We start from the raw sequence: 26,380 nt of genomic DNA, 5'->3' as shown, positions 1-26,380 counted from the left end.
TAAATGAAAGGTCTCGATGAGTGTCATGTCGGGGTGAGCTTATATCTTCAAAAATGTCAATATTTCACAAAATAAAAGGTCATTTTTTAATTATGCATCTAGAGATAGAGCATTATCGAATGCAGCCTAAATACTTATCATAATCAATTGATTATTAGTGAGAATGATATGAAACCTTGAAAAGGCACAAATTTAAGTCAAGACCTTTGCAGGGACACTAAATTTTACTTAAAAAAAAACCGATTTTATCATATGACTATCCTGGACACAAAATTTTTCTTATTCTTTTAATTGTATAGATTTTAAAGATATAAGCTCATCCTGATGTTACACTCATCAAGAGCTTTCATTTGAGTACCCACATGCATTTTTGATATATTTTTCATATATACATATATATAATATATATAAATATATGAAAAATTGATGTGGGTACTCAAATGAAAGGTCTCGATGAGTGTCATGTCGGGGTGAGCTTATATCTTCAAAAATGTCAATATTTCACAAAATAAAAGGTCATTTTTTAATTATGCATCTAGAGATAGAGCATTATCGAATGCAGCCTAAATACTTATCATAATCAATTGATTATTAGTGAGAATGATATGAAACCTTGAAAAGGCACAAATTTAAGTCAAGACCTTTGCAGGGACACTAAATTTTACTTAAAAAAAACCGATTTTATCATATGACTATCCTGGACACAAAATTTTTCTTATTCTTTTAATTGTATAGAATTTAAAGATATAAGCTCATCCTGATGTTACACTCATCAAGAGCTTTCATTTGAGTACCCACATGCATTTTCATACATTTTTTATATGTACATATATATATAATATATAAAATATATGAAAAATTGATGTGGGTACTTAAATAAAAGGTCTAGATGAATGTAATGCCGGGGTCAGCTTATATCTTTAAAAATGTCAATAGTTCACAATATACAAGGTCATTTCTTAATTATGTATCTAGAGATAGAGAATTTACAAATGCATCCTAAATACTTATCATAATAAATTGACTATCGGTAAAAATAATATGTAACCTTGAACAAATTTTACTAAAAAAACCAATTTTATCACATGATTGTCCTGAACACAAAATTTTTCTTATCCTCTTAATAATATAGATAAGAACCGTAAAATTTGACAAAATTTTCAAAAAAATTAAAATTGTTAAGTGAGAAAATTTTTGTTAAAAATCACCTGGTCTAAAAATAATAATAACAACCATCCATCATCCTTATTTTCTTAAAAAAAATCCATAGCGTCATTTATTATATTTTTATTTATTCAATTCCTTTATTTTCTTATATTTCATGAATTCTACGAGAAAACTCTAGATCCAAGCTCAACCGTCTATTCGTACATGTATTATGTATCTTCTCTCGGATATGCTATGAAAGTTACCATTGCATCTAGACGCCTCCGTAACTCACGTTTTTTTTTTTTTATTTTATCTCATACAATTTTTTCTATTTTTCCCTTCCTCTCATTCCATTTTTCCTCTTGCCCTCAAAACATTTCTTTCGCATCACACTTTTACGAACGTCACTCGCTAAAGTCGAATCGTAAAAGCGGAATTTTTTTTTCACCAATTTTACATTCCGTATTTTTTATTTAAAATAAATTATTTAACATATTTTTTCTTCCGTCAGAATTTAAAAATCGATTCCTTTTGTTGTTTTTTTTTTTTTTTTTTTTTTTTTTATGCAACAGCGTAGAAAGGGAACAATTATTTGTTTTTTAATTTATTGAATTTTCAGCGATAAAATCAGCGATAAGTGTCGCCGGAGTCTAAGAATATATCGAATACCGAATATACATATATATTTTTAAAATAAGGCCATTCTTATACCGCAAAACTCGTGTATATGATATCAGAAGGTTGATATTACTCGGTAACACGCAAACTGTTTAGCATGCAAATGCATGAAAGCAATAAACTACTCAATACATTGCGGAGAATTTGCCGACGATCGATTTCACCTGCTATACAACACAACAATGTTACTTAACTTTTATTTACTACTTATACATTACGTTATCTATTTGATTTATTTATCTATCAAAACATAAATATTGTAAAAAACTATTATTTTATATCAAGATCGCACCTGCTATTTCAAGGGGCTCCGCTGCTTAAATCACTAGGGCAATCGATTCGTCCGAAGGTGAGTAGCTTGCGAATTTTCCAAGTCACAAAAAAGTTTTCTTTGGATTTTTTGATAACTTGCACTGCTTTCAAGATATCAGCAGTTTAAAATGGATATAATTGTTCAAGGTCATTAGAAAGAAATTTTGGATCTTTTGGATTCAAGCGATTTTTTTTAGAAAAATTAATCGAATTTTGTAGATTTATAACATTGTAGCAAACATAAGCTATTTGACAAGACATTTAATGCATGTGTACTTAAATTACGCTTTTTTTTAATTTTAAAAAAATTGTTTGTCAAAAATGCCCTATTATAATTTTTTTGTTCATTTTCTTTATTTGAAAATTTGGTTTTCAAAATTAGTATAAAAAAACTAAAATTATTGTTTTTTTATGATGAAAATTTTCAATATTATTTTCTTATTAAACATGAAACTTCTCAAATATAAATAAAGAAAAAGAAAACATCACAAAAAAAGGGAATTTTTGTAGAGAATTGAAATTTTTTTTAAGGAAAAAAAATTGGAAATAAAAATTATCGACATAATAAATTTGTTCTAAAAATTTGATAAAAAACATTAAAGCTCTAAATAGTTTGTATTTTTTTCTTTTTTGGAAAATGGAAAAAGAAAGTGCTTTAAATTTAATTTTCGAACAATTTATGAGAGGAAAAAAAAAAATTCCTTAGAAAATTTAATTTCTTTTTTAAATATTTAAAAAGAATTAAAAAATTTACCAGAACAATTTTTTGCTATAAACAATTAAAAATTTAGATTCTTTCAACTGTTTGCTTTGGCATAAAATGCCTCATTCATATTGTTTTTCTAGATTTATTATTTATAGTACAAAATTGTATAATTAAATAATCAGATACACCATTTGAATTGGAAATAATTTTTGGTTAGATTTTATTTCTTCTCAAGCGTACAAAAGCTTGATTATTTATCTGCTTATATTATAGAAAAAGAGCTTTTTCTTTGACAATTTAATTCTTGCAAGATGTGTGCTCAAAAAGTTAAGAAAAAATTTGTTTTCGTTACAAACCGAGTAAACATAGATTTTTCAATTAATACAATAGAATTCTTAATTATTTTCTTGAGCGAAAAAAATTTTTTAACACAAGAAATTTCCGTTATTCCAACAAAATTATTCTCTTGCTTTAAGAAATACGTATCTTGATCCAAGAAAATTTATTAAAGTCAAGAAAATCTCGTTTTGAGAAAATTCAGCCTCTTGCTCCAAACAATTTAAGTTCTTGATAGAAGTAAATTTTTAGTCTTGAGAAAATTTTTCTCTTGCTTCAAAAATTAAATATTAAAGATAGAAGTAAATTTTCATTAATATTTCATTGACTCAACTATAATATTGAATCATTTTTCATTCAATATGAATAATTGCACGATAAAATAATATAAAAGAGTATGAAATATTCAAGAGAAAATTTTCTTGGGGGTGAGAACATTTTTTCTCAGCTAAAGGAGGTGGTACTGCTTTCTTAAAGTATCTAAGAATCTTGATCAAATATAAAAATTTATGTGTCAAGTATCTATGATAATTTGAATTAAGAAAAATTACTCTCACAGTGATAGAAGGATTTCTTAGCATTTAAGAAGATTTCGCTTTGTATTTAAGAAATCATTTCTTAAACATCATTTTCTTAACATTTAAAAAATATTTCTTAGTATTTAAGAAATATTTCTTTGTATTTAAGAAATATTTTTAGTATTTATATTTCTTAATATTTAAAAATATTTCTTTGTATTTAAGAAATATTTTAAATATTAAAAATGATGTTTAAGCAATGATTTCTTAAACACAAAGAACTCTTTTTAAATAGTAAGAGATTCTTCTATCAGTAAAGAATAGATTTTACGAAAAATATTTACTTCGACCAACACAACTTCGGTCTTTCCTTTCAGGCACCCAAAAATTTTCTTGAGCCAAGAATTTTGTTATCCTGTCCAAAAATTTTTCCTTTGTGTTGTTACATATAGATTTTTCAATAAATTAAATAAAAATTTCCAACACTTCAATCTAAATTGATTAACTTTAACTTATATTTGTCAATTTTACAAAATTTTATCTATATATACAAAAGCAGAGCCAAGCTAACAAAAGCATGTCGACGTTCTAATTAGCAAATTGTCTAACTCCATTTTAGAGAATCTTCTATTTGTGCAGAAAAAAAAATTAGTTCAAAAATTTATTATCACTTTAAAAACCATTTAATATCATTAATATTTAACAGAGATATAATATTTAGGTTTGAATCATTCAAATAATTTATTATTGGAATATTACTACTTCAAAATGTTGAAAAATCACCTTCTAAAAAATAAGGAGTTAGACAAATTGCTAATTAGACTGTCGATGTTAAAAAATGCATTTTTATAAAAAATTGGTATCTTTTTTTGGTTGAATAAAAAAAAATGTAAAATTTATTGTGAAAATCACAGATTCGGTAGAATCTGGCGCCAAGATTCCGTTCAAATCCATTGTAAACGGAGCGCCAGACTACCGAGTATGTTTACCATAAGCAGAACGATATTTTCAGGTTGCAAAATTTTATTCATTCTACAGACCTTTTTTCTTCAATGATACTCTATAATAATACGTTATATGTTATATTATCAATATTAATTAATAATGGTCTTTGAAAATAATAAATTCTATTTAAAATTAATTAAATTCACTGGCACAAACTATAGCGACCCAGATTTTTAGATCCTGACTTTTTTCTTATGGAGAAAGTGACATGTCACAGACTAAATAATTCGAGAATCCATGGTAATCCTTCTATAGATAGGAAACTACAGTTAGAAAAAAATATTTCACAGCTTGAACCTACACCCGCCAGGGTGCGCTGGAATTATTTCTACATAAACTGTAGCTTCAAGAGGATAGTTTGTTATAAAAAATTCAGCCAACGCGAGATTTAAGTTGATACCAATTGTCAATTTTTATTATAATTACAAAAAATACTAAAATCCGAACAAAAACAGTTTCACTGTAAAAAATCGCGCCAAGTCCACGTTCATAAGACTTTTAAGAAAAAAAAATTTTTTTTTCTTTACAAAAAGATATAAAATCAAAATATTAAAAAATCCAAGTAACCGATATGATTGTATATAATTTTCGGAAATTAAAAAACATTTTGTTGTAAATTTAAAAATTAAAGAAATAATTTTGGAACGTACTTGGTGTGCTTCATTGTGTATGTCAAATTTTTTTTTCAGTCTTAGTAGATAGATTTTACGAATTTTATAAAAAGTAAAATATTTTGCAACCACGCACACTAAATACGTTCCAAAATTATTTCTTTAATTTTTAAATTTACAACAAAATGTTTTTTAATTTCCGAAAATTATATACAATCATATCGGTTACTTGGATTTTTTAATATTTTGATTTTATATCTTTTTGTAAAGAAAAAAAAATTTTTTTTTCTTAAAAGTCTTATGAACTTGGACTTGGCGCTATTTTTTACAGTGAAACTGTTTTTGTTCGATTTCTAATAATCCAGAAAAAGAAAAAAATTTTCTGCAAAACCGATAACAATAACAATTATGAAAACAATCAGATTAAAAGTGGTCGATTAGCCGTGGAATGGCCCATTTGATAGTGTAAAGTAGAAGTATAGCGTCCTTAGATCAATAAATAAATAATTAATAAAACTAGTGGTATAAAACGGGTTTTTTGCACACATGTCGTTATTAATACTCTTGCGTTCGTGGGATATACGATTGCATATAAACTTTTATCGAGATTAACAGTATACCACCCGGCACGCAATGTCCACCGTCAGATCTACAGTACGACGCTCGAGGGGAGAGTTGGATAACACACAAGTGGGTGAAAGAGTAAATGAACAGAACGGTTTAAAAAATAATAGGGGTGCCTTAACAGCACATTGAGGCGTCGGTTTATAACGTCGATTTTTCTTATGGGTCACTCTTATCTACCCCACCCTCCATCCCCGAATGCATCCTGCACTCGCGTTACTTTTAATTGCTTGCTCTATGCGCTATGAGTTACGCCCACTAATTTAGAGCCTTATTGATTATTTTCCATCGACTTTATCTTGCCTTTTCGTAATCAATCCTCACTTTGATCCCAACTCCGAACTTTCTTCAGCCCAGACTGTGTATTACGTCGTTACACCCCCGCTTTCTTATTTTTTTCCTCCGAGCAGCGCCGATACATAATAATTTAACCGCTTGAGTTATTACTTTACTATTGCGCGAGTTATAACACGACAACACAAAAAAATGAGTGCTCCCGTTCCCGTTCTCGGTAAATGGGAATAGGAATTGCGTCTCTTTGACGCTCAAGTTGCTCCACAGAGACATGCCGTACATAAATATATATACGTGTGTATACATAAAGGAATCATAAAGTACAAAGAGGGTGAGATCTTGTGGGGTAGAAAGATGTTATATCTTTGTACCTTGTAACTTTTTAATATCGAAGGGTCTTTCTCACCTTCGCGGTTTATATTAACGTTTTATATTCAATACCCGTAATAATGTTTATATTAATATCGTGTGTTATATGCAAAAAGCCCTGTCAATTTAAGTAGCTTATTGTACGCCTCAATGAGATTTCCTCCGGCATATATGAATAGAAAAAAAAGAGCATAATTAATTAAATTAGTTACTTTTTTCTGATACAATCAATATACACAGAAAGAAAAATTTCTTGGCTCAAGAAAATTTTCGGGTAAGGAAGACCGAAGTTGTGTTGGCCGAAGTAAAAATTTTTATTGAAATTCTATTCTTGGTAATTTTTAACTTCCCGCTAAGAAAATCGAAGATTTTCAAAAATTGGGAAGTTATTGTTTTCACCCCGTTTTGCAAAAATCGAGTTTTCATCAGATCTCGACGTTTAAAGATCACTGGAAGCTTCCCTGACTATCCCCGCGAGGTTGTCACGGTGTCTGTATGTGTATGTGTGTGTGTGTGTGTGTGTGTGTGTGTGTGTGAAAGTATGTGAACCGCTTATAACTTTTGAACGGCTTGACCGATTTCATCGCGGTTGGTGCCATTCGAAAGGACTTAACTAAACTTAGATTTTGAAAACTATTTGGACCGATTCAGATCAATAGATTTGGAGAAATCTTAAAAAAACTGAAAAAAAAATTTTTTTTAAATGTGGTTTTTTTGGAATAACTTTTAAACGGCTTAATGGTTCAATTCCAAAAACTAATCAGCTGTTAACCTCAAAAAACCACGTCGATCACCACCAGTCCGGTCAAAATCGGTTGATTCGTTCGAGAGATATCGTGAACGAAAGAAAACCGAAAAAAGTGTTTTTTCGGAATAACTCCGAAATTTCTTGCGCGATCAATTCAAAATTTAAGATTCTTTGTGAGGCTTGAAAAACTGCGTCGAATGCTGCCAACCGCGTGAAAATCGGTTTATTCATTCAAAAGTTATTGCGGTTTAAAAATTCAAAAAATAGTGTCTTATCAAATCTCTATCAGACTTTTGAGCTCGAAGAGCTCAAAAGCATAGGAAAGCAATTTCTTTGAGCTCGGAGAGCTCAAAATAACCCATAAATTGTATTTTTGAGCTCGAAGAGCTCAAAAACGTCATTGGTGCAATTTTAAGCGCCTAAGTATGGAATTAGCGGGAAGTTGCAGGGATGGCCTTCAGGGTCAACCGTTTTTCTAATTTTTTCTTAATTCAAATTATCATAAATACTTGATACAATAAATTTTTATATTTGATCGAGATTTTTAGATACTTTAGAGAAGCAGCGCCACCTACTTCAGCTGAGAAAAAAATTTTCTCACCTTGAGAAAATTTTTCTCTTGAATATTTGATACCTATTTTATATTATTTTAGCGTGCAATTATACATATTGAATGAGAAAAAATGAATCATTATTATCTGATCTTCCCATTTGACATGTTAGTCAATAAAAATATTAATGAAAATTTACTTCTATCTTTATATTTAATTTTTTGGAGCAAGAGAGAAATTTTCTCAAGACTAGAAAATTTACTTCTATCAAGAACTAAATTTTTTTGGAGCAAGAGGCTGAATTTTCTCAAAACAAGATTTTCTTGACAAATAATTTTTCTTGGATCAAGCTACGTATTTCTTAAAGCAAGAGAATTAATTTCGTTGAAATAAGTGAAATTTCTTGTGTCAAAAAAATTTTTTTCACTCAAGAAAATAAGTAGGAAGAAAAATATTTTCTTGGCTCAAGTAAACCTTTTTTTCCGTGTAAATTGATTTAGTAACAAAATTTTAATCATTTCTTTGGGAAAAAAAAATATTCTTCACCCATCAATTTTATTTATTACAGTTTAATAAATGATTTTTTTATTCTAAATAAATTATATTAATATAAACAAAGCCTTATTACATGGAAATAAATATTTGTTTCCACCAAATAATATTTAGTAGTAGTTACTAAATATTTATTTGGTAAGTATTGTCGGTAGATGGCTATGCTTTAATTCCAATGTGATGCATGACCTATTCACTGACTTAGATTATTTTATTCAGCTTGATTTTGGGAGATTTAAGTTTAAATTTTATAAATATTTCAAATAAAAAATTATAATTTAATTAGATTATTTTCTTTGTAATACCTTATATTTTTGCTTAAATTATTTATTTTAATTATTTTTATTTATTTTGAGTAAAAAACTTAGGTTATACGCTAAAATTAGTTACAAAATTAATTTCTTTAATACCAATAAACGATTTATTGAGTTACAATAAATAATTTGTTAAATACTACTAAATATTTATTTGGTGGAAAGAAATGGGCTTTAATGAATGATTCAGTAATTAGTACTAAATATTTGGTAATGAAAGTTTTGTTACTAAATCATTTAGTAACTATTTCTAAATCTTATTAAATAGAACTAAATCCTTCTATCAGTGTAGTCAGATTTTATTTTTAAATTAATTTTCGTCATAATTATTGATTCAAAGATTTTACTTCAGATCTTCAATTATTTATATAATTTATTTACACTAAAAAAAAATTAGTTGATTTAAGAAAAAAATTATTAAACCAAGAAAAAAATTTGAAAAAGTTTTTTTGTCTTGATTCAGGAAGAAAAATTTTTTTTAGTTAAGTAAAATTTACTTACATCAAGAAAAACTTCTCAAGAATTTTTTTACTTAAATGAAGACGATGAAACTTTAAAATAAATTTCTTGTCTTAAGAATTTGTCTCTTAAATTAAGTTGATTTATTTTTTCCAATAAAACTTTTTAAACTTAAATTTAAATGATTTTATTTTAAATTTATTAGAATTAGTTTTGATCTTTTAGTTTTTTTAATAATAAGACGGATACGTTAAATTCTGATTCTCAGAAGATCAAGTATACAATTAATAATTCATGAATTTTATAGTAATAATTGGTAAACGCTTTCAGCTACATATAGTTTTGTATTTCTTTTCATTATCTTAGAATATATACTAAAGACGATTTAATTATATCTTTGAATTTCAATAAATTATTGCTGCAATATCAACGTGAATATCAGAAAGATTTCGGTTCGTAATTTTGAATCGTAAAGATAATCGTGTATTTTTGTCAATTGATTGTATTTAATTTTATAAAAATTGATAGAAGTAAAACTATGAAAATATGAAAATTAAAATTAAAATTGAAAATAATATGAAAATCAATGGATCTAAAATTTTTGAAGAGATACTAAATATTTCGTACTGAACTCATCGATAAAATATAAAATTATTGATATCTAATGTCTGCTACTTCCATTTCTGCCAAGTAAAATTTGTTTCTTTTTATTTTCATCTAATGTTAAAATATTTAGGCAATAACAATAGTAATACTACAGTCCATAAACTGATCAAGTAAATAAGAAAAATTTAACTTTCTAAATTTCTGCAATATTAATTTATCGAAAAGAAACTCCTTGGGAAAAAGAAAACAGTAGAAACTAACATGAACATACAATAACTTAATAAATATTAACAAATTTATGTCGCACTCATAAAAACAAAAACGCAATGGCCTCCATGGTGTAAAGGTGAACAGGAAATTCTAATAATCAGGAGCGCCAAACTTTATAAATACACTAAAACAATTGTAATTAATAATTTGTTCATTGTAAGGGACGATAATTAATGTTTAAATTTGTTAATATTTTACATCAAAAGGAATAATTAATAACTCAAAGATTTTTTAACTAAAATTATCGAATGAAACTTTAAATGGTACTTAATAACTTGGTCTACCAATCTTCAAGTGGAAACTTTAGATAGCGCTTCGCCACCTAGCGGTCGCCACGGAACTATTTACTGTATAAATTTTTTTTTTCACTGCAATGATGTATGCATTAAAATTAAGAATTCTGTAATAATTATAATTTCTATTTGTTCAATAAGAAAAATATTTTTGTATTCAATAATAGATCAAGAAAAATATTATTGTCATGATTCAAGACGAAAAATTCTTGAGTTTAGTAAAATTTACTTACATCAAAAAAAATTTTTCAAGAATTTTTCTTTATAAATAAAGACAATAAAACTCTTTAAATGAAATTTCTAGGCTTTAGAATTTTACTCTTAAATCAAGTTGAATTATTTTTTCCAATAAAACTTTTTTAACTAAAATTTGAATAATTTTATTTTAAATTCAACACAATTAGTTTTGATCTTTCAGTCTTTTTAATGATAAGACAAATACGTTCAATTCTTATCCTTAGAAGATCTAGCGTACAATCAATAAGCCACAAATTTTATAGCAATAATTGGTAAACGTTTTCAACTACGTTTGATTTTGTATTTCTTCTCATTAGAATATATACTAAAGACGATTTAATCATTATATCTTTAAATTTATAAAATTGATACAGCAATATTAAGATGTATTTAAAAAAAATTTCGTTTTGTGATTTCAAATCGTAAAGATAATTTTTATCAATTAATTGTATTTGATTTTCAAAAATTGATAGAAGTGAAACAACGGTGAAGCCAATACATTGAAAATTTTTGAAGAGATACTAAATATTCCGTACTGAACTCATCGATAAAATATCAAATAATTGATATCTAATGTCTGCTACTTCCATTTCTGCCAAGTAAAATTTGTTTCTTTTTATTTTCATCTAGCTAAAAAATATTTAGACGATAATATTAATACTGCAATGCATGAATTGATCGAGTAAAACCAAAAAACAAATTTCATGAATTTCTTCACTATCGAAAAATTCATCCTAAAAAAACTCCTTGGAGAAAAGATAGGAGTGAAATTTAATATAAATTAACAAAAACTCGATAAATAATTCTAAATTAATATTGTACTAATAAGACGATTCGCAACGGTTTTTATGGTGTACAGGTAAGCGGCAAATTTAAATAATCAGGAGCGCCAAACTCGATCACTGTAAGGGACAATAATTTATGTTGAAATTTGTTAATATTTTGCATCAAAATAAATAATTAATAATTCAAAGATTTTTCAACTAAAATTATCGAATGGAACTTTAAATGGTACTTAATAACTTGGTCGACCAATCTTCAAGTGGAAACTTTAGACAACGCTTCGCCACCTAGCGGCCATCGCGGAACTATTTGTGGAAATTCTTTTTTTACTGCAATAATTTAGGGATTAAAATTAAGAATTCTGTAATAATTGTAAAATTTCTATTCGTTCAATAAGGAAAAGTTATTTTTCTATTTAATAATAGACTAAGAAAAAAACCGAGTCAATAAAAACATAAAAAAAAATCAATTGAATAAATCGTCATGCGCACGCTTGGCGTAATTGAATTTTAATTTTAGTGTCGCAAGTCAAAGTCGATTCGCGTAAGCGTTTATCCGAGGGTATCGAGGCTGTCTCGAGCACGCTTAGTCCTCGTCTCATCCCCTTACACTCACCCCCTGGCTCTTTTCCGACCCCATCGCGGCGTTAACTCATCCCAGAGTTTCCATCCCGCTAAAATTTATCCACGGTCCCGTTTTAGTCCCGTACACGTCTCTCCGTCCTTTAAACGTCTACTATATATTGTATATATGCTTGAGTACTGGAGTCTCGGAACCATTCGTTTGGAATCTTCGAATTAAACTCACTGGGCCGGGACAAGCTCTCACTAAAATCAGCCAGTAAAAGCATCACCTAAATTATTTTGTATCGAGCTTTTAGGTATTGCTTTTTTCCATCACAATCTTAATTTATAATTTTCAAGCTATAAATCGTCAATTATTAAATACAAAATAGTTTTCCTTATTTAATTAATAGAAATTACACTATTACAAAATTCTAAAGTTAATCCATAAATCAATGCAGTGAAAAAAATAATTTATTCAACTAGTGTCCGCGACAGCCACTAGGTGGCGAAGCGATCTCCAAAGTTTCCACTTGAAGATTGGTAAATCAAGTTATTAAGTACCATTTAAAGTTTTACTCGATAATTTTAGTTGAAAAATCTTTGAATTATTATTTATTTCATTCAATGGACATATTAACAAATTTCAACATAAATTACTTTCACTTACTATGAACGAGTGACTACTTCTCAAGTGATTTAAAGCTCTAAGTATTATTTGGGCTCGTGATTATTTAAAAAACTTACGACTTACCCTCCAGATCATAAAAGCCATTACGTTTATTTCTAAGTGCGATATGATTTAGACTTTTATTCATGCTACATCTTAGATTTGTATAGATTCTTACACTATTATTGTTATATCAAGGAGTTTTTGTCGATTATTATGATACTAAAGAAGTTTTTGAAGTCTGGTTTGCTTTTTCTTTGTATTTGGATATGTATATGCATTGCAGTGATTGGTATTGCTGTTCATTCATTATTTTAAAACTGACCAAAAGGAAAAGTAAAAAACTTCACTTGGCTGTAGTGAAACTAACATACATTGAGTATAAATTATTTGATACTTTACCCAAGAGTTGGTAATATTGTTTTAAATACGTTGACGTATACGTACGGAACAAGCTCTCACTGAAACCCAGTAAAAGAATCACTTAAATTATTTTGTATCGAGCTTTTAGGTATTGCTTTTATCCATCACAATCTTAATTTCTAATTTTGGAGCTATAAATCTTCAGTTATTAAATACAAAATATTTTTCCTTATTTAATTAATAGAAATAACATTATCACCGAATTCTTAAGTTAATCCATAAATCATTGGAGTGAGAAAAATAATTCAATTAAAAAATAGTTCCACGCCGGCCGCTAGGTGGCGAAGCGCTCTCCAAAGTTTCCACTTTAAGATTGGTAAATCAAGTTATTAAGTACCATTGAAAGTTTTATTTGATAATTTTAATTGAAAAATCTTTGAATTATTAATTATTTCTTTTAATGCACATATTTACAAATTGCAATATAATTTATTTTTACTCACAGTGAACGAGTGACTATTTTACAATTGATTTAAAATATAAGGAATTATTTGCACTCGTAATTATTTAAAAAACTTATCATTCACTCTCCAGCCATTGCTTATTTTTTCATGAGTACGATATGATATTTATTCATGAGTGCATGAATCATGCTTTATCTTAGATTCTTAAAGATTTGCGATATTCTTATTGTACCGAGGAGTTTTTCGTCGATTATTATGATACTAGATTTTCTAAAGTTTGATTTTCTTTTTCTTATATCTAGATCGGTATGTGCATTTCAGTTATCGATATTGTTATTCACTCATTATTTTAAAACTGACTGAAAGAAAAAGTAAAAAACTTCACCTTAGTGCACTGGAACCAGCATACATTAAGTATAAATTATTTGGTATTTTACCCAAGAATTGATATATACTCGTTTCAAATACTTATACGTATACGTACAGGACAAACTCTCACTAAAAGCTAGTAAAATAATCACCTCAATTATTTTGTACGGAGCTTTTAGATAATATTTTTTTCCATCACAATCTTGATTTCTCATTTTTACGTTATAGATCTTCAATTATTAAATAGAAAAATATTTTTTCTTATTGAACTAATAGGAATTACAATCATTATAAAATTCTAAAGTTAATCCATAATCCATTGCAGTGAAAATAATAATTTATTCAACAAATAGTTCCACGGCGGCCGCTAGGTGGCGAAGCGCTTTCCAAAGTTTCCACTTTAAGATTGTTAAATTAAGTTATTAAGTGCCATTTAAAGTTCCATTCGATTATTTTAGTTGAAAAATATGTGAATTATTGATTATTTTTTTTTTTCGCAATAAATTAACAAATTTCAACATTAATTATACTCCTTTATAATACACAAGTAACTATTGCAGAATTGTTTTAAATTATTCACAAAAATTTGTTCTCCTGATTATTTGAACACTTCAGTATAAAATCAAGAAAGTCATTACGTATCCTTTCATTAGTGCGATATAAATGTATCATGAATTCAATGAGATTTGCACGATTTCATTTCTGCTGTAGACTTTTTTTTGAATAATTATAATAGAAGAAAAGTTTCTAAAATTAAAATTTTTCTTTATACATTCGATCAGTTTGTGCTTATCAGTTTCGGTAACAGTCTTTTTATTCACTCATTATTTTAAAACTGACCAAAAGGAAAAGTAAAAAACTTTATTTGTACGTAATGAAAATAACACACATTTGACACAATTTATATATCTCACGAATGAGTTGGTTATTTTATTTATATTTTTTTAATTTATTGTATTAATTGTGGGAGTAATTGCTTCAAAAATTGTAAAGTAATGGATCGTCGGCTTTCCTCATTTATAGATAGTGTACTTTTTCCAATCAATTATGATCAGAAATCGTATTCGAGATTCAAAATCATTAATATTTTAAATTATTTTAAATCTGAACGAAAGGAGAAGTAGAAAAATTTACCTGTGCGTAGTGGAAGAAGCACACATTGAGTATGATTTATTTAATATTATACCAATGAATTTTGTGTTTCGATTTAATTTTAATTTATTACATTAACTGAATGGTTGTTATGACTTCGAAAATTTCTTAAACATGGACGGTCGGTTTTATTCGATTATAAATACTATGAATTTCTCCAATCAATTATGATAGGAGATTATCTTCGAGCTTCAAAATCATTAAAGCAAATCATTAAAGCTAATGCATGTGAATTCACATATCCATCTAGAACTAGGGGATTAAATAATTATTTCACTTCTCTTAATGTTTCATTCGTTTTTCTACGACTATTACTGTTTTACTTTAAATTTGGAAATGGAAATTTTTTACGGAAATTTTTGTGATTGATAACAGCTTTATTACTTAATTAATTTTCTCTAATTTTAAAAATTTTCCGTAAACTTTAATTAACGAAAAATGACTAGTGGCTTTCACAAATGCAGATTTATAATTTCCTAAAATATGTTTCAAGCAAATTTTCGTGACAATGATTATACTTTTTAGGTTGTATGTCTATTAAATTTTTTTTTATTTTTATGAGCTATTTTTATAACGTATACAATATTAGTAAAATTTTTATCACTAAATATAAAAAATTAACCTCAGTGTACACTCTAGGGCATACAAACCTTATCCTCCGTGCCCCAGCGCAAACAACTATAGTTAAGATCTCCTCTATGAAGCAGCGCCATCGCGTTATAACTGGGAAATTAAAACGTTTTCAATACGTATATGTATATGTATGGGACAAGCTCTTATTAAAATTAGCCCGTAAAAGAATCACCTAAATTATTTTGTATCGAGTTTTTAGGTACTGCTTTTTTCCATCACGATCTTAATTTCTAATTTTTAAGCTATAAATCTTTAATTATTCAATAGAAAAATATTTTTTCTCATTGAGCTAATAGGAATTATAATTATTACAAAATTCTAAAGTTAATCCATAAACCATTGCAGTTGAAATAATAATTTATTCAACAAATAATTCCGCGAAGGCCGCTAGGTGGCGAAGCGCTATCCAAAGTTTCCACTTGAAGATTAGTAAATCAAGTTATTAAATACCATTTAAAGTTCCGTTCGATAATTTTAGTTGAAAAATATTTGAATGATTAAATATTTCTTTTAATGCAAGTATAAACATATTTCAACATTAATTATTGTCACTTAAAATACATAAGTTACTATTTTACAATAGTTTTAAACTATTCATCAAAATTTGCTCTCCTAATTATTTTAACACTTTCATTGAAAATCATAAAAATCATTACGCATTTTCTCAGTGGTACGATATAAATTTATCATAAATTTAATGGGATTCGTCCGATAATTAAAATGCTAGAGTTTATAAAATTTTGTTTTTTCTTCTTGAAGTTTAATCGGTCTATGGTTATCAGTAGTGTTTTTGACTGATTATTTTAAAACTGACCGAAAAGAAAAGTGAAAAACTTTGCTTGGACGTAGTGAAAGTAACACACATTTAATGTAATTTAATAAATATTTTATCAATGAGTTGGTAAGTTTATGGATTTTTGTTTTTAAATTAATTATATTAATTTTGGGACCGATGGCTTCGATAATTTTTAAGATATTGATAGCTGAATTTATGACTATGTGGACAATAAAAATTTCTCCAATTAGTTGTAATAGGATTATCTTTGTGATTCAAGATCATTAAAGCAAATCATTATAGCTCATGTATGTAAATTTACGTATCCATCGTGAACTAGAGGATTAAATAATTATTCGAATTCTCTTAATGTTTCATTCTTTTTTCTATAACTATCCATTTTTGAGTTTAAATTTGCAAATGGAAATTTTTTACGGACATTTTTTTGATTAATATCAGCTTTATTACTTAACTGATTTTCTCTTATTTAAAAATTTTTCCGTAAATTTTAATTAAAGAAAGCTGATTAGTGGCTCTCAAAAAGGCAGATTTATGATTTTCTGCAATATAAATTTTTAATTATTACATAGAAAAATATTTTTTCTCATTGAACTAATAGGAATTACAATTATTACAAAATTCTAAAGTTAATCCATAAATCATTGCAGTGAAAATAATAATTTATTCAACAATTAGTTCCGCGACGGCCGCTAGGTGGCGAAGCGTTATCTAAAGTTTCCACTTGAAGATTGGTAAATCAAGTTATTAAGTACCATTTAAAGTTCCATTCGATAATTTTAGTTGAAAAATATTTGAATCATTTATTATTTTTTTTAATGCAAATGTTTTCAAATTTTAACAAAAATTATTGTTACTTACAATACACCAGTGACTATTTTACAATAGTTTAAAATTATTTATCAAAATTTGTTCTCCTGACTATTTAAACACTTCACTATTAAGATCATGGAAGTAATTCCGTAGTTTTTCATAAGTGCGATATAAATTTGTGATGAATTCAGTGCGATCTGCACTATTTTTATTTCGATGATAATGAAATTCTTTCTGGTAATTAAAATACTAAAGTTTCTAAAGTTCTATTCTTTTATTGCAACTAGATAAGTCAACGATTGATAGTTTCAAAATTGTTTTTGACTTATAATTTTAAAACTGACCAAAAGGAAAAGAAAAAAATTTACTTGAGTGTAGTGAAAAAAACACCCATTGAGTATAAAATATTTAATATTTTACAAACGCTTCTTTCCATCACAATCTTAATTTCTAATGTTGAAGCTATAAATCTTCAATTATTAAATGGAAAAATATTTTTTCTCATTGAACTAATAGGAATTACAATTATTACAAATTCTAAAGTTAATCCATGAACCATGGCAGTGAAAATAATAATTTATTCAACAATTAGTTCCGCGACAGCCGCGAGGTGGCGAAGCGTTATCTAAAGTTTCCACTTGAAGATTGGTAAATTAAGTTATTAAGTACCATTTAAAGTTCCATTCGATAATTTTAGTTGAAAAATAGTTGAATTATCTATTATTTTTTTTAATGCAAATGTTTTCAAATTTTAACAAAAATTATTGCTACTTACAATACACCAGTGACTATTTTACAATAGTTTAAAATTATTTATCAAAATTTGTTCTCCTGACTATTCAAACACTTCACTATTAAGATCATGGAAGTAATTCCGTAGTTTTTCATAAGTGCGATATAAATTTGTGATGAATTCAGTGCGATCTGCACTATTTTTATTTCGATGATAATGAAATTCTTTCTGGTAATTAAAATACTAAAGTTTCTAAAGTTCTGTTCTTTTATTGCAACCAGATAAGTCAACGATTGATAATTTCAAAATTGTTTTTGACTTATAATTTTAAAACTGACCAAAAGGAAAAGAAAAAAATTCACTTGAGTGTAGTGGAAAAAACACCCATTGAGTATGAAATATTTAATATTTTACAAACGCTTCTTTCCATCACAATCTTAATTTCTAATGTTGAAGCTATAGATCTTTAATTATTAAATAGAAAATTATTTTTTCTTATTGAACTAATAGGAATTACAATTATTACAAATTCTAAAGTTAATCCATGAACCATGGCAGTGAAAATAATAATTTATTCAACAATTAGTTCCGCGACAGCCGCTAGGTGGCGAAGCGTTATCTAAAGTTTCCACTTGAAGATTGGTAAATTAAGTTATTAAGTACCATTTAAAGTTCCATTCGATAATTTTAGTTGAAAAATAGATAAATTATCTATTATTTTTTTTAATGCAAATGTTTTCAAATTTTAACAAAAATTATTGCTACTTACAATACACCAGTGACTATTTTACAATAGTTTAAAATTATTTATCAAAATTTGTTCTCCTGACTATTCAAACACTTCACTATTAAGATCATGGAAGTAATTCCGTAGTTTTTCATAAGTGCGATATAAATTTGTGATGAATTCAGTGCGATCTGCACTATTTTTATTTCGATGATAATGAAATTCTTTCTGGTAATTAAAATACTAAAGTTTCTAAAGTTCTGTTCTTTTATTGCAACTAGATAAGTCAACGATTGATAATTTCAAAATTGTTTTTGACTTATAATTTTAAAACTGACCAAAAGGAAAAGAAAAAAATTCACTTGAGTGTAATGGAAAAAACATCCATTGACTATGAAATATTTAATATTTTACAAACGCTTCTTTCCATCACAATCTTAATTTCTAATGTTGAAGCTATAGATCTTCAATTATTAAATAGAATAGTACATTGTGCCCCTAGGGAAAAAAGTAGCACATTCTCTCCCGCGTGTGAAATTGCCACCCGAGCCGAAGGCGAGGGTGGCAAACACGCGGGAGAGAATGTGTTACTATTTTCCCGTGGTGCACATACTATTTTTCTTCTACCAGGCCAAAAGTTCGTAATTAATGTAATTAAATATCGAAAATTGACATACTAAAGGTAGGTTAGGCGGAGCAATGACAGGATATAAATAATAAATTTTATTTTCTTGTGAGTTCAAGAACAAGAAAGGGGTTCGGGCGCAGCCCCGGCGGAGGTTAAGGGGGAGGGGAGATCCCCACTCAAAATAAAAGTTTTTAAATTTAAAAATATTTTTAAATAATTTATTTTATGCACTCAAGTTTAATTCTGAAATTAATAATATTGATAATAATAATGAAAATTTATCCAATTTACTTAGTTTATAGCGTCATTATCAATAAAATTAGTAATTTCAATAAGTAATTATAATAATAATTGCAATAGTATAATAATTATTATAATATTATTTGGTGTAGTTAATAGTAAGATTTCTAATCTTGCACTTTTTAATATTTACTGCTGGACAGTCCGTGTTAAGGTCTTCTACAAATTCTGTAGCTGAAGCTGATTTGTTAGAAGTTTTGTCTCTTGCTCGTGCTGATAGTTTTTTTGAATGACTTGCAGCTTGTGAATTAGAATTTAAACTTGGTACCGAAGAAAATTTATTGTTAGACTCTCCATTATCGAAATCCTCGTCCTATATGATGTCATTTACAGCTCGTAGTTCATTTTGATAGTTCGTTAATGATTGATGTGATTCGTGTTTGTTTTGCGGTGCAATATTTTCTTTGCACGAATGCTTCGTCGTAGCTAGCGGTTCAGGAGGTTGAGAAGAAGTTGAAGTTGAAGGTCTCGATTCATCTTGCTTTGAAGTTTCTGTTGTCGTGTCCATGGAATGATTCTGGATTGTAAATAATGTATTTTCTGAATTTACAATATGATTGAATATTTTTGTTTTGTTATATAACGAGTTTTCAATGTACCCTTCAGCAACGGAACTTGATCTCCAACCACCATGCTGTTTAAGAGTTGTGAGATTTGCGCCAGCATTTGCAAGTAGCGTTGCTGAGGTACGTCTGAAGCTATGTCCGGTGTAGCTTGAGGCATTTGGCAATTTTAAAAACTCAGCAATTTTTTTTGGTATTTCTGTTATTGTATTTTTACCAATTGATTGCCGTTTGCATGCCCCTTTGTCGTACAGTATAAAAAATCTGTCAGTGTTCGAGTTTTCTGGTCGTAAAGCTACGTATTGACGAACTTTATCGCTGTATTCATTCATGATGACGAACGAACGAGGATAATAATTTTTTGTGTCTCGAATCGTAACAATGAATTGAGTTCCAGTGTCTTCAACATCTTGAGTTTTGATTGAACAATATTCACCCGATCTTAATGCCCCGCAAAATCCAAAAATGAGTATCACCTGTAATAAAAATAATCTTAGTATATATTTATTTGTATATAAAAAAATTGTAAATAATTTACACACGGAGAGAATTTTATGTTAACGATAATCATCTTTATTTTGTAGCTTCTACAAGGTCTTTACTTGAATTTGCGCCTTTTCAAGGTTTCATATCATTCTCATCGATAGTTAATTTATCATGATAAGTATTTAGGCTGCATTCGAAAATGCTCTATCTCTAGACACATAATTAAGAAATGATCTTATTTCTTGTTAACTATTGACATTTTTAAAGATGAAAGCTCACTCAGATATTACACTCATCAAGACCTTTTATTTGAGTACACACATCAATTTTTCATATATTTTTTATATTCATATATATATGTATATATGAAAATATATAAAAAGCTACATGTGGTACTCAAATAAAAACTCTTTGATGAGTGTAACATCGAGATGAGCTTATATCTTTAAAAATGTTAACTATTTAAGAAAGTACTGTGCAATTTAACAAAAGACATTATTTAATAAAGCAAAATTTTTATTTATTTATAGTTCACAAGTCGCGGTCAATATCTTGAATTATATATCATTATTTTAATATTACTTAGATATTTTTTTGTGAATTATTTCTTAACTTACCTTCATAGCCAAATAAATATCGTCGGAAGCGTCAACGAGAAATTTTTTGATCTGAGATAGTGAAAAAACCTGAGATTTTTTTGGACGAAACCCTTTGTTGTTATTTTTCATGAAAGTTTTTAGTCTGTGGAATTTATTAATGTCAATCGAATGATTGAGGTTAAACTCGGTTTTTAACATTGACCATCTACTCCACAGCGTAGATGGTTTTAACGTTTTCGATAATTCACTGAAATAAACGAGCAACACGTTTTCTGATATGTCGTTTATGTTTTTTTGTGTTTTCCATTTTAAAAAATTTTGATAGCAAAGATGATATGCCGGTGTTGATTTTTTGGCAACTAATTCTTGAGTTATTGCTTGAGCTTCTTGATCAATATCCATATTTTCATCATCATTTGAAACCGAGCTATCAGAAGAACTCATTTTTAATTAATATTTAAAAAATTATTTAGTCACTGTTATTTATTGCACCACCACGATTAACAACACGAAGTACGAATATAATAATGGGAAAAAAGGTTAGAAACGTAATAGCTAAAATCACGGTCTTGTATACGAGCGTGGCATAAGCAGATACTAGTGCGCATGCGCAAACTTTTTTCCCGATAGAAAAAAGTGCCGCTTTTTTCCTGGTTTAAATAGAAAAAAGTTCGAACTTTTGGCCTAGGGAGGAGAAAAAAATATTTTTTCTCATTGAACTAATAGGAATTACAATTATTACAAATTCTAAAGTTAATCCATGAACCATGGCAGTGAAATAATAATTTATTCAACAATTAGTTCCTCGACGGCCGCTAGGTGGCGAAGCGTTATCTAAAGTTTCCACTTGAAGATTGGCAAATCAAGTTATTAAGTACCATTTGAAGTTCTCTTTGAATATTTTAATTGAAAAATCTTCGAATTATTAATTATTATCTTTGATTCAAATATTAACAAATTTCAACAAGAATTATTTTTACTTACAATACACAAGTGACTATTTCATAACTGTTTTAAAGCATCGATTCAGTTTTGTGCTCCTTACTTGAACAATTCACTTCCTCCAGATCAAGGAAGTCCTTGCATATTTTTTTATTAATGCGATATAAATTTACCATGAATTTAATGGGTTTTGCACAATTTTGTTTTCATTGGGCCTTTTGTTTAGATAATTATAAGAAATAAATTTTATCTAGAAATTAGAGTTATTAAAATTAGTATTGTTTCATTATTTTACAACTGACCGAAAGCAAAAGTAACAAATTTTACCTGCGCGTAGTGGAAGTAACACACAATAGGTATAAATTATTTGATATTTTACAAATTAGCTTTATTTTTATTATCATTTTAATTTATTGTATTAATTTTAGAAGTGATAACTTTGAAATTTTTTTTTTTTGATGGTCTGATTTATTCGTTTATGGATAATAAAAACTTCTCCAATGAATTATAATGTAAGATCATCTTCGAGCTTCAAAATCATTGAAGTAAATTATTCGCTAATACATGTGAATTTATCTATTTATCGTGAAGAGTATTAAATGATTACTTAAATTCTTGCAATGTTTCATTCTTTTTTTCATCGCTATTACTATTTTATCTTCAATTTAAAAAATCGAAATTTTGTACGGAATTTTCTCTGTCAGATTTTTTTTTTTTTTAGTTGGTATAAGCTCAATAACAATTGATTTTTTCCATTTTAAAAATTGGCGGTAGATTTTATTTAACTTAAGTACCCAATAGCTATCGTAAATGCAGATTTACAATTTCCTAAACTATTTTTGTAGCAAATTTTTGTGACAATTATATTTTTTTTATTCTATGTTTAGTAAAAATTCTTTTCATTTTTATGAGTTATAATTGGTAATAATGATAATTGGCGTAATTTTATTTAACTAACTAACTCGTGTACTGAAGTTTCGTACAAATTTACTAGTCCCTTTGCTCGTGATCGATATTATAGGGTGTCACCCATGCGAGTAAGGGTTATGATGTATTATCAATAATCAATATTTTTCAGAGTCAAGTTGTCCTCTTTCAAGTTCCATCGGGTCACAACTGGAAAATTCAATTGTTTTTAAATACGTATATGTATATGTATGGGACAAGCTCTCACTAAAATCAGCGAGTAAAAGAATCACCAAAATTATTTTGTACCGAGCTTTTAGATAAAGTTTTTTTTCATCACAATCTTAATTTCTAATTTTTAAGCTATAAATCTTCAATTATTGAATAGAAAAATATTTTTTCTCATTGAATTAATAGGAATTACAATTATTACAAAATTCTAAAATTAATCCATAAACCATTGCAGTGAAAATAATAATTTATTCAACAAATAGTTCCGCGATGGCCGCTAGGTGGCGAAACGCTCTCCAAAGTTTCCACTTGAAGATTGGTAAATCAAGTAATTAAGTACCATTAAAAGTTCCATTCGATAATGTTAGTTGGAAAATCTTTAAATGATTAATTATGTTTTTTAATGCAAGAAATTAACAAATTTCATTATTAATTATTGTCACTTACAATAAACCAGTGACTATTTTACAATAGTTTTAAGTTATTCATAAAATTTTGCGCTCTCGATTATTTGAATACATCACCAGATCATGAAAGTCATTTCGAATTTCTTCATAAGTACGATATAAATTTATTATGAATATATTGGAATTTGCACTATTAACGTTAATATACGGGAGTATTGTCTGATAATTAAAATACTAGAGTTTCTAAAGTTTTGTTTTCCTTTTTGCAACTGGATCAGTCTATGCTTAACAGTTTCTCAATTGTGATTGGCTCATTATTTGAAAAATGACCGAAAAGAAAAGTAAAAAACTTCACTTGAGCGTAGTGAAAGTAATACACATTGGTTATAAATTATTTGATATTTCACCAATGAGATAGTAATTTTTTCTTTTCATTTTAATTTATTGGATTTATTTAATAGTTGCTATAGCTTCAAAAATTACTCAAACATGGGCAGTCGGCTTTATTAGTTCATAAATAGTGTGAATTTTTCAAATTAATTCTGGTGAAAAGTTATTTTAGACCTTCAAAATTATTAAAGCAAATATTACAGCTAATGCATTTGAATTTACGTATCCATCTTTAACAAGAGGATTAAATAATTATTCCACTCTTGTCAATATTTCATTATTTTTTCTATGACTATTACTGTTTTATTTTAAATTTAGAAATAAACATTTTTTTTAATGTTATCAGCTTCGTTACTTCATTGATTTCCTCTTATTAAAAATATTTTCCGTAAATTTCAATTAAGATAAGCTGATAGTGGTTGTCACTAGTGCAGATTTATAATTTCTTAAAATATTTTTATAGTAAATTTTCGTAACGATGATTACACTTTTTTGATTCTATCGCCATTAAAAATTTTTTTGATTTCTGTGAGTTACGATCATTAATAATTATAAATAGGCGTTATTTACTATAACTAACTTGTGTGGATAAAAATCCAAAAGATGGTTTTTTATTACAAATCTTAATTTATCTTTCAAAATTGCGCAAACGTGTAGAAAGATTGAAACAATTTTAATACAATTATAATGAAAGTTCTATAATTTTTTCGTTAATCTTGTGAGTTGAGTCTTTAAAAATTTACCTTTCTAATTTTATAAGATCCGATATTTTTTTTCAGCATAAATAATTTTTTTTTTTTAATTTAATCTTATCACATATATTTTCAATTAAAAATACTACATAAAAACCATAAAATTTTAACTGCCGCGATAATACGTATCAAAATAAAAAAAAAACTGAAATATATCACTGCTTTGAGCCCTCACCCAAAAAATCATATCGCATTCAATCAGAGGACATGAATATTTAACCGCGGTGAGATCAAAGGGCCAAAAACCTGTGGGTTATTATGTCGAGCATTCATTGATAGCTCAATATATACCATAGCCATCACATATAAATAAATACATATCCATATCCATATATATTTATTCGTTCTAGAAGGTGAAGCCATTCATCTATATCCAGACACACCCGTTGCGGGTGGCGCAAACTATATGTATGATGTATAATGCATATCCCTTCATACGGAGGGGGGATGTGTGGAGGCAAAAAAGGTCAACGAAAAAAAGGAATGAATGCGAGGCATCTCCAGAGGCGGGCTGGAGGGGGACCTTTAAAAGGGAGAAGAATAAAGACGTATAAAAGAATTGGTGGTATTGTCAGATGCCGATAGCATATAATCATCCGCAAGTGTGCGATCGGATCCCTTCCTTCTATACCCGGTGATCTTCGGACGGGCATCATGGGAAATACACACATGTCATTAGTCAGACTTTGTTATTGCTATCGGGCTTATTTACTTCAAGGTCTCTGCACAAAGAATTTTTCATACTAATTATTGGTATTGTTATTCTGGGTTATGGGGTTTCGGATTTGTTGCGTGACAAGTCGGAAAAATTCTTAATTCTGAAAAACATGCATGAAAATCATAATCATATTTTAAAAATATATATTATATAAAAGATGTGTATTAAATTGAACATTAATAAATAGGAGTTTGAAAAAACTAAAAACACGATTTTATAGCAAACCAAACTAAAAAATAGAAAATAAATTTGAATTAAGAATAATGTAAAAATTTTAATAAATGAAAATTAATAATAGTGTAAATAAAAAAATGTATTTTATTGTAAAAGCGTGGAGTGAATGTTGTCAATGGTTATAAACATTTTATTGACAGATATGAGTAGAAGGATTATAATTTCGATAGTATCTTAAAAAGCACCCCACGCTTTTTTTACAATAAAATACATTTTTTTCTTATTTACACGATTATTAATTTATATTTATTAAGATTTTTTACACTATACTTAATTCAAATTTATTAAAATTTATTTTCTATTTTCTCTTTCCTCAAAAATTGTAAATTTGAATTCTTGCTTATTTTGTTGAATTAAAATTCTCTTTGGTATTCGAAAATTTGTTAATATTAGATAAATTGGTTAAAGATAATCCGAACAAAAACAGTTTCACTGTAAAAAAATCGCGCCAAGTCCACGTTCATAAGACTATTAAGAAAAAAAAATTTGTTTTTTTCTTTACAAAAATATATAAAATAAAAAAATTAAA

The 26,380-nt window shown here is 27.5% G+C and overlaps 1 protein-coding gene across 1 annotated transcript; it reads right to left on the bottom strand.

Moving 5' to 3' along the window:
• Window positions 1-19,936: 19,936 nt before the first annotated feature.
• On the bottom strand, window positions 19,937-21,715 carry LOC123271707. Its single transcript, XM_044738098.1, has 2 exons — window positions 21,290-21,715; window positions 19,937-20,662 (listed from the first exon to the last, which is right to left on the bottom strand). The coding sequence occupies exons 1-2, from the start codon at window positions 21,713-21,715 to the stop codon at window positions 19,937-19,939; spliced, it is 1,152 nt and encodes a 383-aa protein (XP_044594033.1).
• Between the last annotated feature and the right edge of the window lie 4,665 nt (window positions 21,716-26,380).

Source organism: Cotesia glomerata, linkage group LG9 (genome assembly GCF_020080835.1).
Source record: "Cotesia glomerata isolate CgM1 linkage group LG9, MPM_Cglom_v2.3, whole genome shotgun sequence".
Classification (NCBI taxonomy): domain Eukaryota; kingdom Metazoa; phylum Arthropoda; class Insecta; order Hymenoptera; family Braconidae; genus Cotesia; species Cotesia glomerata.
Note: the sequence above shows the minus strand (reverse complement) of the source record. Positions and strands in the feature narration are given on the sequence as shown.